Source organism: Zootoca vivipara, chromosome 4 (assembly GCF_963506605.1).
Source record: "Zootoca vivipara chromosome 4, rZooViv1.1, whole genome shotgun sequence".
NCBI classification, from domain to species: Eukaryota; Metazoa; Chordata; class Lepidosauria; order Squamata; family Lacertidae; genus Zootoca; species Zootoca vivipara.
In genome coordinates, this window is record NC_083279.1 from 58,079,657 (window position 1) to 58,098,362 (window position 18,706).

Genomic DNA, 18,706 nt, shown 5'->3' on the forward strand with positions numbered 1-18,706 from the left:
GGGATGTTTTTTGTCAGATTCCATTTTCTCCTTTATGCAGCTCATCTCGCCTTTTCTTTTGGGAGCTGTTGTGAGGTTGCCTTGAGTGGGAGCAGATTGCTCTGTTCCCTTCAGAGATAGGTTGAGTCTGATTGCACCATAACTGGTCTCTGTCCCACCAAACAATTTCTGTCATTTTCAGTACAATAGCATACTAAGTCCTTCCCAATTCCCACTGTAGCACAGCCCCTCACTTCCATCACTTATCAGAACCACACATTTGATCCATACAATAATTATATAAATAAAGAAGAATAAATTGTTGGCAATAGAAATGTCATGGTTCAGCTAAGTTGTCATTAATAAAACGAATGTATCTTCAAGGCTTATTTTTGTCTTGGGGAAAGTACCAGTTACAAAAAGGACCTATACAAGCTTTGGAATTTTGACAGAAAATGATTCCTACATTTATTTGGGAGGACAAAGGATCATGAGTGTCTTTCCATAAGCAGAAACAGAAGTCACCTTAGCCTATCCAAACATGGCTATATATATATATATTGCAATGAGACTGAAAATCAAATACAGATGGATCAGTTAATAAAGAGACATGCATGGTATGAAATAACAAGACCGTTATAAGAGCCCGTTGTCTCCCTTTATCCTGGTTTTACCCAGGTAAATGTTAAAAGCTGCATATAGTAATGTCTCATTTTAACTATATATTGATTCAATGCTATAAACCGCAGGTAAGAATGATATTTCAGTCCACATCTGTCTGTATTGACTTCTTCTATTTTTAATCCATGGTCTTAATCATATCCAGTTCTTCCTTATGGGTAAAACATGGGTTTTTAAGATTCAGGGGCATATTTTTGGATGACTAATTGGACTTACAAGATGATTTTAAAAATGGGTGAAGATATTATTTAAATATGGTGGAATACTAATTTGAATCATTTTGAAAAATCAGCTGATTTTAAATATCCTAAAGGCATGTTTTCTAAAATCAGTTGTCATTTTTTGTCTGTTAACTACTGTATACAACTAATTTGAAACCCAGATGAAGGAAAATGCTAGGCAGAACCATTGCAGTGCATTGACTGGTATGGTAAAAGGTTCAGGTCATTCCATTTGCTAAATGAAAGACAGCCATTTTAAATAAGCTATGTTTGGCAACACACAAATCAATTGTAATTGTTCATCATTGTTGAATATGTGATCTTGTCTTCCCCTTTTTTGTGTATACTGTATAGTGGAAATGTCCTACCATGATACTATATTGGGTTTATACAAGAGATTAAGGAGACAACAAAATATAATTTACCTTTAAATGCATGTGCTATGGAACTTTCTGGGTGGAAAAATGGGGGAATGAATATTAATTTCTCATTATTAACAGCATCTAAGTTTATTGTTGCCAAAGTTAGTGCAGTACAAAATTTCAACAATAAAGCCATGGATTGGCATAATATGGCACACAGAGCATAAATTCTAAATTTACTAAAACGGTTAAGCTTGGGGAAAAGAAGGAAAGGAAGATAAGCTTTTGTGGAAAATACTGCATCTTTATTTTGGAAATAAAAGTATAGCATTGTTACAACACACATGTGTGCACACACACACACATATTCTTCTTGCTTGGAAAGATTTGCCTCTGTGTTAATTTTAATAATAAAAACAATTTATAATGAAAACACCCTATATACTCATATACACTATTGGGTATTGGCCAGGACCCCAGTGCTCCAAGGCGTCCCACTCCTGGAGCCATTGCTGCTGTTCCCCATCCTTACCCACTCTTCCACTTGGGCAAATGAGTGAGTACAGCAGTGAGGACTACCAGCAGCTATCACTGCCAGTTTGTGCTCACTTATGTCTGCGTAGTGGTCACATTTTGGCCTGAGTAAATCCAGTCAAGTGGAAGGTTAAGCTCCCCCCCCCCCAATGCACTTTGCATCACTGCCAAATGCACAGAGACAAACACAGGTAACATTTTATGAAGAAATTTTTGTCCATAAGTTATTATTGTTGTTGTTTTAATTCCATCCCTTTCTTTACCATGAGGTCCCAGAGCAGGTTACCACAATTAAACACTATGTAAAAACAACTTACAATCACAAAAATAAGGTGGATCCTAAAAATATGCATCTCAGATGACAAAAGCCTATATATGGATATGAGTATTTTATGAATTCTACCGTTATGTTTTGAGGCCTTTTAATAAAACTCTGAAATATTATTGCAAGTAATACACACAATTTTAATTGGGGAAAATCATTTGCTTAAATTTTGAATCTGGCCTGCCAGTTCTTGGCACATCAAGGCTGTTATTATTTTAGTGTTTCAAAGCTTTCACATCATACATCTTTAGGTAATTAGAATATGTAAGAATGTATCTATTCTAATAGGTATTAGAATAGGTTTCATATATTATGAGAAAATACAAAAAAAAAAAATCCTCCATGCCCTGTTAGGTCCACAATTCAGCCTCATCCACTGCATTAATTGAAAACCAACTAACTAATTCCAGCAAGGATATTGAATTAAATATTCATTAAGCTTTTTAGTCATCATATTGAATTAATTATTCTGATTGGCTTTCCTCATGTGTGTTTGACCCAACAGATATCAGCCCACCAGCGCAAGGCGTGGATCACAGGCAGGTGCAAAAAGAGCTTGGCGATGTCATTGTGCGGCTTCATAATCCTGTTGTGCTAACCCCTACCACTGTCCAAGTGACCTGGACGGTAAGATTTTTGTGAATATACAGTGAAAGCTCTACTCTTTCCCTTTTAATTCCTTTTATTCTTATTTTCCTGGATACCCCCAAAAATGCATGATGAAAGCCTGTATCCCCGTACATACAGCACAACTTATAACCGTATACATCTATACAATATGTACCTATTAAGTAATCCACAAGTTAGTATGAAACTTTGTAACTGGTTGTTGATTTTCTGGAGCAATTGCAAATGAAATGAAGCTCCACCGTTCTCCCACAAACGTCTTTGTGCTTTGTTCTTCTTGCCAGTCTTAATTTGTTAGTCATTTTTTCCATAAGGACAATGCACCACATTCTCTTGTACCAAGCATTCAAGTTCACACCTTTTCAGTCCTTCCAGATCATTACTATAACCATACATGCAGCCGCCAAGTAAAATCCAATTAATTTTTAATTCCTTATGGCTATTATGAGTAGACAATGAGAATCATGCAAGGGCTTTCGTATATACATTTTTGTTTAACCTGAAAAGATCCAGGTGAATGAAAAGCACTGCACTGGCACAGTTACATGACTTTTTCAAAGACCGACAGTTTCCATGACATTGCTGTACAGCGCACAATATTTTAACTACATGTTTATTTCCTTCTAACAAAGATGTCTTAGCAGAATGTACCTTGAAGCTTGCTGTAAAGCAGGAGTGATATTTACAGGATTCTTCGGCATGGATATCCTGCTGAGTGATCAAAATTATACAGTGATATTTTAATACTTCTCTGTCAAGTTCAGTGCAATGGGCCTTCTTCCCAGAAGACTCGGTTTCCTAATGACCTTTTGTAGTAATCTACTTCCTTCCTAGAAGGCATTCTCTGATTCATGCCGAAGGTAAAGAATGGTATTTGATTCTGTAGTATGAGCTTCAGTGGTATCAAAGCCACTTTCATCTTGGCATTACCTACAACATTCCTGTTCAAGCAATGATGTTTGTAAATTTGATGCTATTAGAGAGCAAGCTTCAAAATGTAGCATTTCTTTCCCCACTACCTTTGAGAAGGAATTTGTAACCATAGAAGCAAAATGTATCTAGGCCGCAAAATGAATAGCTCTATCCTTCAGGCTATTTCCCTACAGGGTAGCAGGTGGGGGAGGGATAACCACAGATGGGAAATCAAGACTAATTCACCAAGGAAACACAAAGTGCTACAAGGAATATATTTTTGCAATATGAATTTTGCTATAGGCATAGGAGCAATGAAACATGGGGAAAACATGTGAAACGTAAATATTTTGGGATATACATTATCTTATATTGATGAAAGAAATAATACAATTGTGTGCTGTACAGCCATGGCTATCTCTAAAGATTTGGGCACCCTGTACCTCAGTCCTGCACTCATGCATTCTTCATTACCTTCATCAAAACTCACAAAGCCTTTGTCCTCACTCGGTGACCTTGGGCCAGTCACCATCTCTTAGCCTAACCTACCTTGCAGGGTTGTTGTGAGGATGAAAGGGGGGAGGAGAGCCATGTACACCACATTAGATCCTTGGAAGATAAAGGTGGCATCTAAATTAAATAAATAAACATATATTACCAGGTGTCCCATAGAGGTAGAAGCAAAAAGCCCCTACAGCACTGGCATGGGCCTGGTATAAAAGCAAATTCCATTCAGTTAGCAGAATCCTGCCTTGTTAAGTGATTTAAGTGATATTAATATTTTAGGCAGATTTGAAGCAGAGTTTATAGAGGTCATTTGCTCACAGCCCGCTGCAATACCAAACCTTGAGAAGTCCAATGCAAGCAATATGTGTTAGGGAGAACCAAAAAGAAGTGACTGAAATCTCCCTTTTTGCCACTATTCTTTCACAATGAAAAGGGACACATGTTTCTTACTGCAAAGCAAAATAACAATTATTATGATTACTAATTCCAATTTACATGCTAGAGGAGAAAAGCAGTGACCCACTACCAACCAAGCATCACACAGTACCCACCAGAGACATGTGAAAATTGCTTCAGGGAGGAAACAGAAAAGGAAGAGAAAAGTCAGAGCAGCTAATTAAAAAGTTTCCAGCACCCAGGACAAAACCAATTAATTATCCAGTATCCAAAATAACATCCATATTATCCAGAGAGTGGAGCCAGGATTATTAACTTAACACAAAGATCCAGTACAAATAGCTGGCAAATGCCAGATGAGTAATGACCCTTTGTTTTTACATTTTACCTTTTGCAATTTGGAATTTGGTTAGGCAGGAGACAGGCAATATGTTTTTGGCAGTCTGACTGCTGGCAGGCAACTATCAGCTGCTCTCACTTTCTGTTCTACTCTTGTTATTTCTATCAACAGTTACTTGGAAATCCTTCTTTCTGTTGCAAAGTTTTATTGTCTGAAAATATAAATACTTTCCATATTACTGCAGCATAGCATGAAGCTAACGAGTTAGGAGGGAAATGATGTTGAAAAATGATACTATCAACCATCAAGGCCCTTTTATTCTAGAAAAAGTAGATAATTTAATTTAGGCCCAAAGCAAAAGCAGCAGTTTTATAGTAACTTTCCACTCTGATACATTCCTATAATTAGATTTTAATATACTGTTACCTCACATTGTATGCATTTTTATTTAATTTAAAAGTAAAAAAGAATGCTGTACTATTTCATTCACTTAGATTATAATGGAATGGGAAATCATCAGATTTATTATTATTATTATTATTATTATTATTATTATTATTAATTTTGAAACATTTTTTTTTCTTGCCAAAATCTCTGAATGTTGCCTCTTGGCTATCTCTCATAAGCTACTTTGCCATTTGCCAAACAGAACATCTGGAGTGAACATTCGAAAAGGGAGTCAATCTTGTACAAGGATCTGAGTAGCATGCTAATTGGTGTTTCCTCCTGCCACCTCTTGTCTATTTCTTCTGATGTAGGTGGTCATATTGTATGCCTAGACCTCACACCATTGATAAACTGTTACCAAGCAACAGATTTGCATCCACTATAAACTATGGCCACAATCTAGCACAGTCAAAAAGGCTTTCTTAAATTAGGATTTGAGGAAGGGGAAGAGCCTATTCACTTGAAAAAAAATTCCTCCCTTGGCTAATAAACTTAGTATGCCTTCATGTAATCACTTGTAAGCTGAAGAAGCTTTCTGAAGAAGTGTGCATGCACACGAAAGCTCATACCAATGACAAACTTAGTTGGTCTCTAAGGAGCTACTGGAAGGAATTTTTTAAACTTGTAAACTGGTTATCTATACTACCCTGCTAGATTACAAGGAAAATCTTAGTATTCCCCTGCTGCCTTAGAGCTTTGCTCAGGTCTATGATTGCCCTGCTAAGTCGCAGATTAGCTGGCAAAGTGATTACATGGTAAATTAGCTCTAGGTAAAGTGGTGAAGGGACTTACCATATATCTGTCCTGATCAGAAATCTAGGGGAATTCTAAGATTCTTCTCAACACATGGTAGGACAAGTTCTGAGGACCATACCAGGTGGTTATTGTAATACCATGATAGGTTTCCAGTTGGACACATCATAATCTCTATTCACCCATAATGTTTGGCACACAGGGGATTCTGTGTTGTGAGTAGTAGAGCCAACTGTGGAACTCTGTAAGGCTTCTTTTCATAGCAAAAATGTGATCATACAGTTGACAATGTGACAACACAGAATTGCTAAGTCAGGCTCATGTTTCTCTTGTATTTACAGAAGCCAAAATTAAAATCAGTCACATTCATATCTATCGTGCTTCACTGTTCCACTTAATTAGAAAACAGCATAGATAATACATGGCCTTGCATTTTTTTTCAGTAACACAGAAATTATAACTTGCCTTGGATAATACATAATAGTTACTGAGAGTGACATGATTACTGCAGTCTATTACAACGACCACCAAAAGTATGGAATCATTTTGAAACAGCGGATGAGTCTTAAAATCTGTTTTGTTTTTATAGTAGTCATGGTTTAACCATGCCCAATATGGCATTTTTAAAAAATTTCTGATTCTTTGCTCAGCTATAGTTCAGATCGGTAGCAATTTTAATGAATTTTGCATTATCACTATCTTTATTATGATATTAATAAATATGTAATTAAGGAGAAATTCTTCAAATTTCAAAGTGACACAGAAATTAACCTTCAATAATAATAATATTTGTTTGCAGGAACATAATACATGAATTAAAAGTTTTGAAATTTCAAAAGTCTGAATGGTTATTCTCAACTATATTGGGTAATTTTAGTAAGACTGTTTAGGAGATCTGGCATCAGCTTCTGGCTTATGTAGAGTTTTATTGATAGAGTACAGTGGTGCCTCGCTAGATGAATTTAATTCGTTCCACGGGTCAATTCTTATAACGAAAAATTCATCTAGCAAGTCCCATAGGAATGCATTGAATTTATTTTTATTTTATTTTATTGCCCATAGGAACGCATTAATTGAATTTCAATGCATTCCTATGGGAAACCGTGATTCGTAAAACAAATTCCTATGGGAAACCGTGATTCGTAAAACGAATTCGTCTAGCGAGGAAACCTCCGCTAGAAAAATCCTTTTGTTAAGCGAAAATTTCATCTTACAGGACGTCCGTTAAGTGAGGCACCACTGTATTAAACTTTAATGATGGCAACTGTTCTATAGCTTACAGGGTACATTTAACAAACTATTAACAAAGAGAGGAAAGGCCCCAGTTACCATTACCTTATAAATTCTTGTGACAGTGTTATTACTTGAATTCATTGCTGGTTCCAATAGTTTTATTAGCACTTTTTAGTATACAGTATTATTTGCAATCCTTTTGTCCTCATAAGCAGACATGTGAGGTAGTTCATTAAAATGCATACTTTAATTAAAACTGGAGTATCCTGAAAAGTCTCTGAAGTGTATACTTTCAGTGTATCATGTGTATAGTGTGTGACAGCTATTTGATGGTCATTTGTGTTTAACAAGCAGAGAGTTCACAGGGTGGATGCTATTCTGTGTATATATTATCAAGGTATGCATAGTACCAAGACACAAAGCATGACCACTCTTGTGTTGCACTGTTTGAAACAGGAGTGGGTTTTGTCAGCCTGTAGTCTGCCATCTGCCTTACCAGTGGGCTAAGCAGGATCTTGATCATCCCTAGACATTGCCCATGCTCTGTTTTCATATAGGACACTGTTGTCACTAGTATACTTAGCATGCACGATAGTTTTTTGCTCAACAATGTTTAAGTGTAACATAGAACACCTGTGATATAACCATTAGAAAATGTTTTACTAAGCAAATTCTTGTGCCAAATTGCCCATATACCCCCTTCCACCAGCAGCACTGGGAATTTGTCTTCCAGTTCAGAAACCATCATTCTGGAGTTCCTTTAATGTTCTCAGAATGACTTATTAGATAATCCCCTTGGCTTACCACCCATTATTCCACCATGCAGCACAAAACCTCCAGATAAAAACCTGGCAAACCAAAGGCTTATATCGCCTAGCAGACATTTATAAAAATAGCAAACCTCTGTCAACACAAGAAATAAAGGATAAACTAGAAAACACTCAAATACCCTGGTTAGCACAACACAACACATGCCCTCGTAAACAATCCAGCAGTAAAATCAGCAACAACTAGGCCCCAAACAACCTTCGAAAACCTTCTCCTAACGACAGAGGGACACGGCAAAGGGATGGTATCTGCAATATATAAAATACTATTCCAAAATCCCACGAGTCCCCTAGACACAATCAAAAGACAATGGGAAGACGACATAGGCTACGAGATTAATCCCACTCAATGGACCAAAATGTGGTCTAAACCACCCTTTAAATCCATATCAACAAAAAGGAAAGAACTTACTCTGAAATTCATCTACAGGTGGTACCTAACACCAAGAAAACTAGTGCTAATACGCCCAGGAACCTCACCAAAATGCTGGAGAGGGTCACTTTAGCAGGCACATGTTTCCACATGTGGTGGGAGTGCCCCAAAATCCAACTATTCTGGACAACAACCATACAGGAAATAAGTAAAACAACCAAGCAAACATTAGAAATGACCCCAGAATTGGCCTTACTAAACATTTTCCAAGACAATAATGCCCAAGTACACTATAAATAACTTATAACCCACTTACTCTCCACAACCCGAAGCACCATAACCAGACACTGGAAAGACCTGTCAGGAGTAAGCATGGACCAATGGTACCAAAAGGGATGGGAAACAGCCCTACTAGAAAAATTAACCAATAAACTGAAATTGACATGGGGACAAATAGAAGAAGACGACTTCACATAGCTCCCCTTTATCACATACACGGCCCAACAAGATAATGACAGAAATCCACCAACAGCATACAAATCAATATGGCTAACCTGATCCAAAACACCCACCCACCCCACTCACACACGAAACAAAGACCACTACAGCCAACCATGAATGAACAATCATACCCTAGGCCAACCCCAACCTCTATCACTACCAAAGGAACACAAGGAAACAACAAAGAACCTGCACAAGCGACACTGACAAACCTTCCCCCCACATATATTAAGTAAAATAGAAACATCGTCACCTGACCCCCCCCATCTACTTCTATCCCCCCTTTCTTCCAAATGTCTCAACAAATGGAACCAATTTGTTAAAATGTTACGAGAGACATTGCATATATTTCTGTAAATCAAGAAAATCTTAAATAAATAAAAAAGAATGACTTATTAGACACATAGTGAGAATGAATCAGAACCAGATATAGTTAGTTGAACCTAGGTACCACTGAAATCAATAAACTTAGTCATGATTTTAGGTTGCATTGATTTCAAAGGAAACTACATTCAGCTAACTTAGTCTGAATCCATCACACATTAATCAATTGTTACCTGGAAAAAAAGTTTTTGGACTTTTATATCAGTGACAACATTTTTTCATATGGAATGTTTATTTTATTTTGTTCATTCATATATTCCACCTTTTAAAAAACCTTCTTGCAAGGCAACATTTCTGTACTATCCAGTGGTACTGTAGACCTTTATGAGGGCTGGATATAAGAACAGATGTCACTATAACACATCAAAATGTGCTGACAAACCATAGTTGTAAACTTCTTTGCAATTATTGCTGCCGCTGCCGCTACCATCATTATAGTACCTAGGTACTATTTAGAAACCAAAGTGACATTTGAGATCTAGGAACTATGCAACAAAACTTGTTTCGACCCAGCACATTGTTCATTTTGTGGCCAGGATACATAACTGATATATGTAACTATGAACAGGGGTACAAATCAGGAGTGGACAGTGTCATAGGGCAGCAGAGCTTACCTTACCTCTTGACAGCTAAGTCACTGTCACTTATCAAGAAGGAAAGGAAAATAGAGGTGAAGCAACAGGGAGGTCAGTATGGTGCAAATGCATTGGTGGAACCAATTCAGCACTCTTGCTGGTATTTTTATGCTGTTCTGACTCCCCCTCCCTTGCCTCTTCCATTCCTGGTAAATAGCAGTGACTCATATGATGGGAGGTCAGGTGAGCCCAACTGTCTCACCACACCATCCACTACTGGTACATGTGTGTGTGTGTGTGTGTGTGTGTGTGTGTGTACCAAAATTTAAGATCTGAATTTTTTTTATGCATATTTTAAACATAACTTTCTAAGTGTGTTTTCTCTCAGAACGCACATTTGTAAACACATGTTGATACTAAGTAGGGTCAGGAAGCACAGAACTCAGTGGGATAACATTAGTCCAGGAACTGCAGATCAGGTCTGCTTGTATTATTAGAAATGACCATGATTGATTTCTTCCAACAAACCTACCTGGAAATATCGACCTTCCTTGGAAACTGTTCCGCTAATGAATGGCTGCTGGGTGTGATTAATAAAAGATGATGGAAAATTACTCTATATATCTTCAAAGCCACTTTTAGCACTTGGATCACATATTCTCCAGAGTTGAGTTCTTTCATTGAAAGAAACATTGGTACTATGTTCAAGGAAAGTCCAGAGTCAAATCAAGCCCTGCTCTAGGAAGAGGGGAAAACGAGGGGAAGGGGTGTGTATGTATGAGAAGCAGAGGAAGTAAGATACAGAAAAGGGAAGGTGGAAAAGGATGGGAAAAAACAGCAGGGGAACAAATAGGTTTAAAATATTTTGTTTAAATGAGAAAGGGGGGGAAGGTTGAGGTTAACAATAATATGAAAGAGCAACAGAGTTATTGGCAAATTAAAGCATGGTAAAATGAGAGAGGGGAGAGCGCAGGATGACAAACGAGAGAATTGTGTTGGGAAATTGGGAGGTGTTAAGGCCCTGAATTATGGTGCTGGAGGAGACTCTTGAGAGTCCCATGGACTGCAAGAAGAGATCAAACCTATTCATTCTGAAGGAAATCAGCCCTGAGTGCTCACTGGAAGGACAGATCCTGAAGCTGAGGCTCCAATACTTTGGCCACCTAATGAGAAGAGAAGATTCCCTGGAAAAGACCCTGATGCTGGGAAAGATGCTAGGAGAAGGGGACGGCAGAGGACGAGATGGTTGGACAGTGAATTCTCGAAGCTACCAACATGAGTCTGACCAAACTCTGGGAGGCAGTGGAAGACAGGAGTGCCTGGCGTGCTCTGGTTCATGGGGTCACGAAGAGTCAGACATGACCAAACAACAACAAGGCCCTGCACTCAGGAGCAAGTGTGGCAGGAGAAGACACTTGGTTCCTGTCCTGTTCAGCAATTCAGCGCAGTATCAAAGAATACACTCTTTGAACTTAATGGGCATGACTAACATAGGTCCATTAATTTCATTGGGTCTAGCCTGAGTAGAACTTAATTGAATACAAACCTTTGCCTTCAGCAGCCAAGACCAGTTTTTAAGTTAGCACTGTCATCTGGGTCACCAGATTTTTGCAAGCCTGCCTGAGTGTGAGCAAAGGACTTAACCCCACTACGATAATTTAGATATGACCATTGTTTAAGCTTAAATTTGGTGGCTTAAACAAGACCATATTAATTAATGTAGCTTTATTAATGTTATGTCTGGTAGGTAGACTCTGTGGAAGGGGGGGCTGCTGAGCATTGATAACTGGAAGAGAGCAGGGGGCAGGTTTTTCTTTCATCTATGTTTGCTGCTGTGTGAATCTTGGACACTTTTTATTCTGCAAACATTTCTTTACATATAGTAATGCAATCCAAGTATGTGGCCTGAAGTTAATACTTTTCCACAAGTGGAAAGACAGGAAAACTTCACAGCCGTCAAAGTCAAATACTATTATGTAAGGAAGAAACAAAATATTCATTTTATTGCTGCACCATATATGTACCTTGAATACCATAGGTTGTGGCTATATATAACAAACTATAGAGAGTAACTGAAAATGTGTTTTGTAGTAAACACTTGGTTCATAAAGTATCTATGTCCGTAAAGCATTTAATTAATGAAACTCAAATGTGGATAAAAACAATTTGTCCTGATTTACAAACCCCCTTCATTTGGAAGCAGCTGCTTAATGTTCTTCTTAAAAACACAGCTTGATTCTTTCAGTATTAACAAGCTATTATTGTGAGTTATGTCCCTCCTTCAGTGCATAAATTCCCTTAAAGTGTATCTAGAGAAGTTTATAAAATGCAAGCTTAATGCTGTTGTAACATATGTTGCAAGGTTTTCAACAACGGCAGTTTTGATGAAACATATTTATGCATTGATCTCATAAATTTTATTTCAGTTTCTTGTTTAGCTTGTTGTATGTGTTTTTCCCCTATAATAAGAACCTGATCCCCCATGGAAGAGGTTAATGAGAAGTATAAAGAGAATTAGTAAAAGTAATTGATATTAGTAAGATGGCATAGGTCTTTAACCTTGCACTCATTCATTCTTGATATAGCCCAATATAACTCTTAATTCTGGGAAATCTTTGATGAGCTAAGCAAGCTGTCAAGAGAGTGAAGAAAATCCTACTTTGTCGAATCTTGACTTTCTGGCTAGAATTAACCATTCAACCAGCTGTATACAGATATACTGAATATGCCATGTATGTAATTATTTTGGGCACTTTGCTTGACCACAAAGCATACACTTTTACTGCTTTTTAGAAACAAAGCAGCATATTTGTGCAGACATCCCTGTACCCCACTTTCAGTGTTTCTAATAACTGTTGGAGTGAGTGCATTCAATTTGGCAGTTTTGTTTATTGAGCCAGGTTGGATGGGTTTTATTCCAGAATGAAATTATCTGTGTATGGAAGCTCAGAAAAAAATGAAGTAAAATTCCTTCTTAACACATGTTTGTGTTAATATTATTGTAGGTTGATCGCCAATCACAATTTATTCAAGGTTATCGAGTCATATATCGCCAAACATCAGGCCTACCTTCCCCTTCTGCATGGCAGACCCTAGAGGCCAAAGTTCCCACAGAGCGCAGTGCTGTCCTAGTCAACTTGAAGAAAGGAGTTACTTATGAAATTAAAGTTCGGCCATACTTCAATGAGTTTCAAGGGATGGACAGTGAATCAAAATCTGCCCGTACCACTGAAGAAGGTAAATATATACCATTAAAGTAATAATAGGCTTGTGTGGTGAGTAAATTACATATTGTCCAGTATGCATATGGGGCTTTCTACAAATAGGAGTCAGCCTGTTTTTCTTCAATGTAGTTGAATGTGTACACCAGAGCTCCACAGTAGTCATAGACTCATAGAGTTGGGTGGGACCCTGAGTATCATCTAGTCCAGCCGCCTGCAATACAGCTGCAATACAGCTGTCCCCTACAGGGATCGAACCTGCAACCTTGGCATTATCAGTGCCACAGTCTAGCCAACTGAGCTATCCAGTCAATTGCAATTACTGGTATCTTTGTGACTATATATGCCCCAGTTACTGTGTTTTCATTCGTTATATTTCTATGCATAATAAAAAATAGCAGGCATACTTTACAGGATGTATAAGTAACTGTTTAAATAAAAGAAAGAATGTTAGTAAATAGAAAATTGAAATGAAGACAAATAAATAGTGTGGTCTCTAGGATTTGTATTGGTACCATTGTTATTCTGCTAATTCATAAATTAACTGAGAAAGCGAAATTTGCAGGTGACAACAAATTATTTAGGGTGACAGTGAAGAGGTCCAAATCAAATGTAACTAAAAGGTAAAAATCATGTTAGGGATTACTAAATAGAGATTAAAAACAAAACAGTATTATGATGCCTTTATATAAGCCCATGCTGTGGGCAATTTTGGAATACTGTGTATAAATAGTTCTTGTTGCAAACACCAGTTGTGGTCTCAAATAGTTCCAGCCTCAAAAAAAAGTTACAGATCTTCCAAAGGTACAGAAAATGGCAACTAAAATTATCAAGAAGTTGGAGCACTTGTGCTACAGAGAAAAGCTAAAGTGCTTTGCTTCTCTTGCTTTAGAAAAAATATGGCTAAGGGAAGACAATGCAGACATTTATAAAATTATGACTGGTGTCAAGAAAGATTTAGGGTAGCCATCAGAAAATCCTTCTTTGCACAATGCATAATCTTTTATGAATCACAAATGTGGAGGTGGTTTGGGTGCTGGCTTATATGGTTTTGAATGAAAGTTAGAAAAATTGATGAAGTTATAGGTATAGGTGGAACGCCCTCCCAACAGATGTCAAAGAGGAAAACAACTACCAGACTTTTAGAAGACATCTGAAGGCAGCCCTGTTCAGGGAGGCTTTTAATGTTTAATAGACTGTTGTGTTTTATTTTTCTGTTGGAAGCCGCCCAGAGTGTTTGGGGAAACCCAGCCAGATGGGCTGGGTATAAATAATAAATTGTTGTTGTTGTTGTTATTATTATTATTATTATTATTATTATTATTATTATTATTATTATATTCACTGCTAATAACCATAATACCTAGATGAAATTTCAGAGGAACTGTTCCTCTGAATACCATTTGCTGGGAGACAAACAATAGAAAAGGACTTCTAGGTCCTAGAAGCATCTAGATGGCACTGTTGCATACAAGAGGCTGGACTAGATAGAATTCCTTTGTGTTCCAGCATGGCTGATCTAACTACATTGTTATGTGCGTCTTCATAGGCACACAAAAATAAGGTTAGGAAATGGTTTAACAAAACAACCATTAGACAAACTCAGGCAGGCAAGTAGGATTGAATTATTATTTTTTGCATATTTTTTGTTGTTAATATCACTTATTCTAGTTTTCTCCCAGTAAAATAAAAATAATAACTGCTAAATGAAAAAGATATCTTTTTTTTAATTCCAATTCTGTAGACTTCTTGAAGACTGAGTGATGGTTTCATTAATGGCTGTTATTTTCCAGTAGTGTATGCCAGGTTATTGCACATTCTGAAGGCTACTTCTTTGTAGAGCAAAGGCTTTTAGACTGTCCCTGCCTATAGATATGTTAAACTCACGGGCCCTAAACTGTTGTGTAGATTAATGTAACCTTCAGCCACTCTGCCTCTTGGTGTCTCCTTCAGTATAAAAAAAGAAAGAAAGAAAAAGACTGTAACAAATTGTACTGTCAACAGTTAAGTGTCAGATACTGGTTTTTTGGTTTTTTTTAAGTATCTGCTTGTATGGGAGACTATTTATAGGCTTACGTGCAAAAACTGCTGCATTCACAAACTGTCATTGCATGGCCATTTTCTTTGGTTCCTTAATTATCTTTGTAATTATCTTGGCTTTATGCTTTTTTTAGACATAATCGCAAGAAATCTTTTTAACGAATATGGTTCACTTCTCAGAGAAAAAGGGCAATATTTTTAAAAGTGTCATATTTTATGCATTGATATGATTCTGCTTAAGGGAATACCATTTCAATAGGAGGAAAACCTGTTTTAGAAATGGCTTTAGATATACGATATGAGTACTGTACTTTTTCAGTCGCAGAATGTGTATTTTTAGTCAGGCAAATACTTAAAATAAGTATATCTCATTTTTCACAGAACTGAGTATTAGAGGAAATGTTTCTTCTGAGGCCTAACTAAAAAAATCGATTTTATCACAGTTCCCCCACCCATCCACCCTTTTTCCTTAAGTCCAGACATTTGTCACAATTCAGTATCCATTCATCTCCTACCTCTTTGGCCTTGTGAAAGTAACAAATGGAATTCTGTTTGGTTGTGTCTGGAAAAGATGAGCAGTGATTTTGGTGCTTTAATATCTGTGGGAAGGAACTGAGCACTGGAATAATTGACCTGTCAAGAATCAGGCATGGTGTTCTCCACAAGTCAGCAGCAAGGGAAATGAGAAAACAGTTTAAAAATGTTATTTTTCAGTGTGGTCCATTTAATAACTGCAACACTGTCAAGGAAGTGCTTTAATTTATATTATGGTGTCAACTCTTGCAGTGGTATTATACAGATGAAGATAGAACTATTAGATTACATAGCTAGAAATTACATATTGTATTGACATATATGTGTGTGTGTGTAGGCATATGTGCACGTATGTAGATGTAAAAATAGTCCCAGTTCCTCCATGCTCTCACTCAATCAAGCTTTAAACCAGATTCCTGTGTATTTTCTAGACCTTAAAACTCACACAGCATGCTGAGCATTTTATTAGTAGAATTTAAAATCATGTAATTGTTTTGCTTCTTTTTTCAGTTGCATGATGCAGAAAAGCTAGAAGTCATTAACTGTAGATTTATTAAGTAGAAAAATGAAGATAGATGGGTTCCATAATGTGTGTGCATACAGTGTTATGTGGGGGTGTACTTTGATAAACCCAATATGCTAGAATCTCTGTTTATATGTAGAGGCATGTGGGATCTGTAACAAATTATTGCAACGTGGAGTGTGTGCCCAGATGCCGTACCTCCCATTGCCCCATCCAGAGAATAACAGACAAGACACCATACTTATGGTTCAAATCAGGCTGCGCATATAAGAGGTTTGGCATATACACTAGGTATAAACATTTGACCTACAGCCCGCCTGCTAGAAGTGCACTGTTGTATGATAAATGGGGCAGGACCTATGATTTACATCAAATAGGAAACCCCCACCCCGTGGGATTGCCGTTTAGATTAGCCCTGCCTGGGCATCTGGACAGAAGCATCTCCATCTGAATCCCTTTAACAAGATACCCCTTTTACTCTGGTGGGGCAAGCAGAGGCTACAACCTCCCCTCCAATCAAGACAAAGGCTTACCCAGTGCCCAAACTGCCAAAGTTGTGACGGTTACTATAGGGTAGGCAAAACTGCAAGGCAAGAGCCAATTTGCCTAGTGGGAAATTCCTGCCCAACCCTGAATATGGTGACCAATGATGTCCATAGAAAGATCAAGCAGACATGAAAGGGAGGAGATCTGACAGTGAAGGGAGGAGGATGTCTGGGACTGGCCTTCTTAAATACCCATGGAGTGGACCCAAATGAAGTCTTGGCATCTATTGGGACTTTCCTGGGAGTGGGCCCCAGCCAACAGAATGGCATGAGGCACGTTCCACAGGGGGGGATGCACTGGGACACCTGATCTCAGTGATCACGGGCAGGAGGAGGAGTTACGCTAAGCCAGACCATGTCATTACCAATGAGGCAGGTTTAGTCATTGTCTGAGGACTATCCCTGCCTCCAGGTCTGGACTTGACCGGAAGGATACTGGATTCAGCAAGGGAGACCCACATGACCTGAAGGTGCTGCTGTGCAATGCCAGGTCAATGATTCATAAGACCACTGCCATCCATGACTTGATCATGGATGGAGGACTTGACCTGGCCTGTGTAACAGAGACTTGGTTGGATGAAGCAGATGGGCCTGTTCTTGCCACTGATTGTACACCAGGTTTCTCTTACACACAACTCAGGTCATATGGGTGGAGGGGGGGGGGGGGTTGCAGTGATTTTTAGGAAGTCATTAGCTTGCACCAGACGTCCTATTGGGAAGACCCAGTTTTCTGAGTGCATGTTCTGGAAGCTGGGCAATAGGGGCAGTCCAGGATTCCTTTGGTGTACTGACCTCCCCGCTGCACCAAGGATTCCCTGCCCGAGCTGCTTCAGGTCGTGGCGGATGTTCTCCTGGAGACACCTAGTTTGGTTGTCCTAGGGGACTTTGTGGAAAGCATGGCCTCCATGGGGCTGTCCCTGAATAAGTTTGGCCTAACTCAAAGTCACAGACATGCCTTACACCTGGTGTTCACCTCTATGGATGTGGGTGATATGACACTAAGTAAAAGTGAAACAAAAGAAGTGCCATGACCATGATCGGATGACTTCCTGGTACAACTGGACTTCTCCGCAACCCTTCCCTTCTGCAGGGAGGTGGGACTGATTCAGATGGTCCGTCCCCACCATTTAATGGATCTAAATGGTTTCCAGAGAGTGGTAGGGGATGTTTTATCCCATGTTAATGGCCTTTCAGCTGAATGGTGGCCCACTGGAATGCAAAGTTAACCAGGGCTATCCACTGTCTGGCTCCAAAGGGCCTTCTCCGATTGCATGGAGAAATAGAGGGAATAATGTTGCTTTCCCCTCTTTCAGATATTTTGCAATAAATTGCCATGATGCAGGGAGCCTTTTTAGCCACACAATATGGGTTGCACATGAATTGCAATGCCTCTTTTCTTTCTTTCTCATTTAACCTCTCCACTGGGTATGGGGGAACAGCCAGAAAGTAAGCAGACATGAAACCTATGTTGTATATCAAAACCAGCTTCACACTTCTCTGGGTTGCAACCCATGTGCCTTTAGGATTTTCGGAGATCATCATCAATATTTCTAGAGTGCTTAAATTGTACAAGGTGATGTAAAGCATATAAAAACATACAAGAGTTCTGCTCACAGACTTTACAGTATATGTTTAAATGATATCAAAATAAATTAGAGTAAGCAGCACAAAATTAAAACTGAATGTCTATATCCAGCATGAAAAAAAACCTAAATAAATATTCTGCATGAAAAAAATAAATATTAGTCTGGCAATGAGCTATGAATAAGGTTCAGAATGGCAAAACAAACAAAAATGCATTGGGGTATTAATTTGACACGACACTCAGCCCTAGAACACGTGAAGCAAAGGAAAGACGGCATTTGC

The 18,706-nt window shown here is 38.3% G+C and overlaps 1 protein-coding gene across 4 annotated transcripts in view; it reads left to right on the forward strand.

Moving 5' to 3' along the window:
• The window catches only part of ROBO2 (roundabout guidance receptor 2), a 417,793-nt gene that overhangs the window by 318,181 nt on the left and 80,906 nt on the right, over positions 1–18,706 (forward strand). For all 4 annotated transcript variants that reach the window (XM_035115776.2, XM_035115781.2, XM_060273643.1 and 1 more), the window contains exons 13-14: positions 2,608–2,729; positions 12,983–13,214. In XM_035115776.2, coding sequence (XP_034971667.2) covers positions 2,608–2,729; positions 12,983–13,214 — 354 coding nt within the window. The remainder of the gene's footprint in view (positions 1–2,607; positions 2,730–12,982; positions 13,215–18,706) is intronic.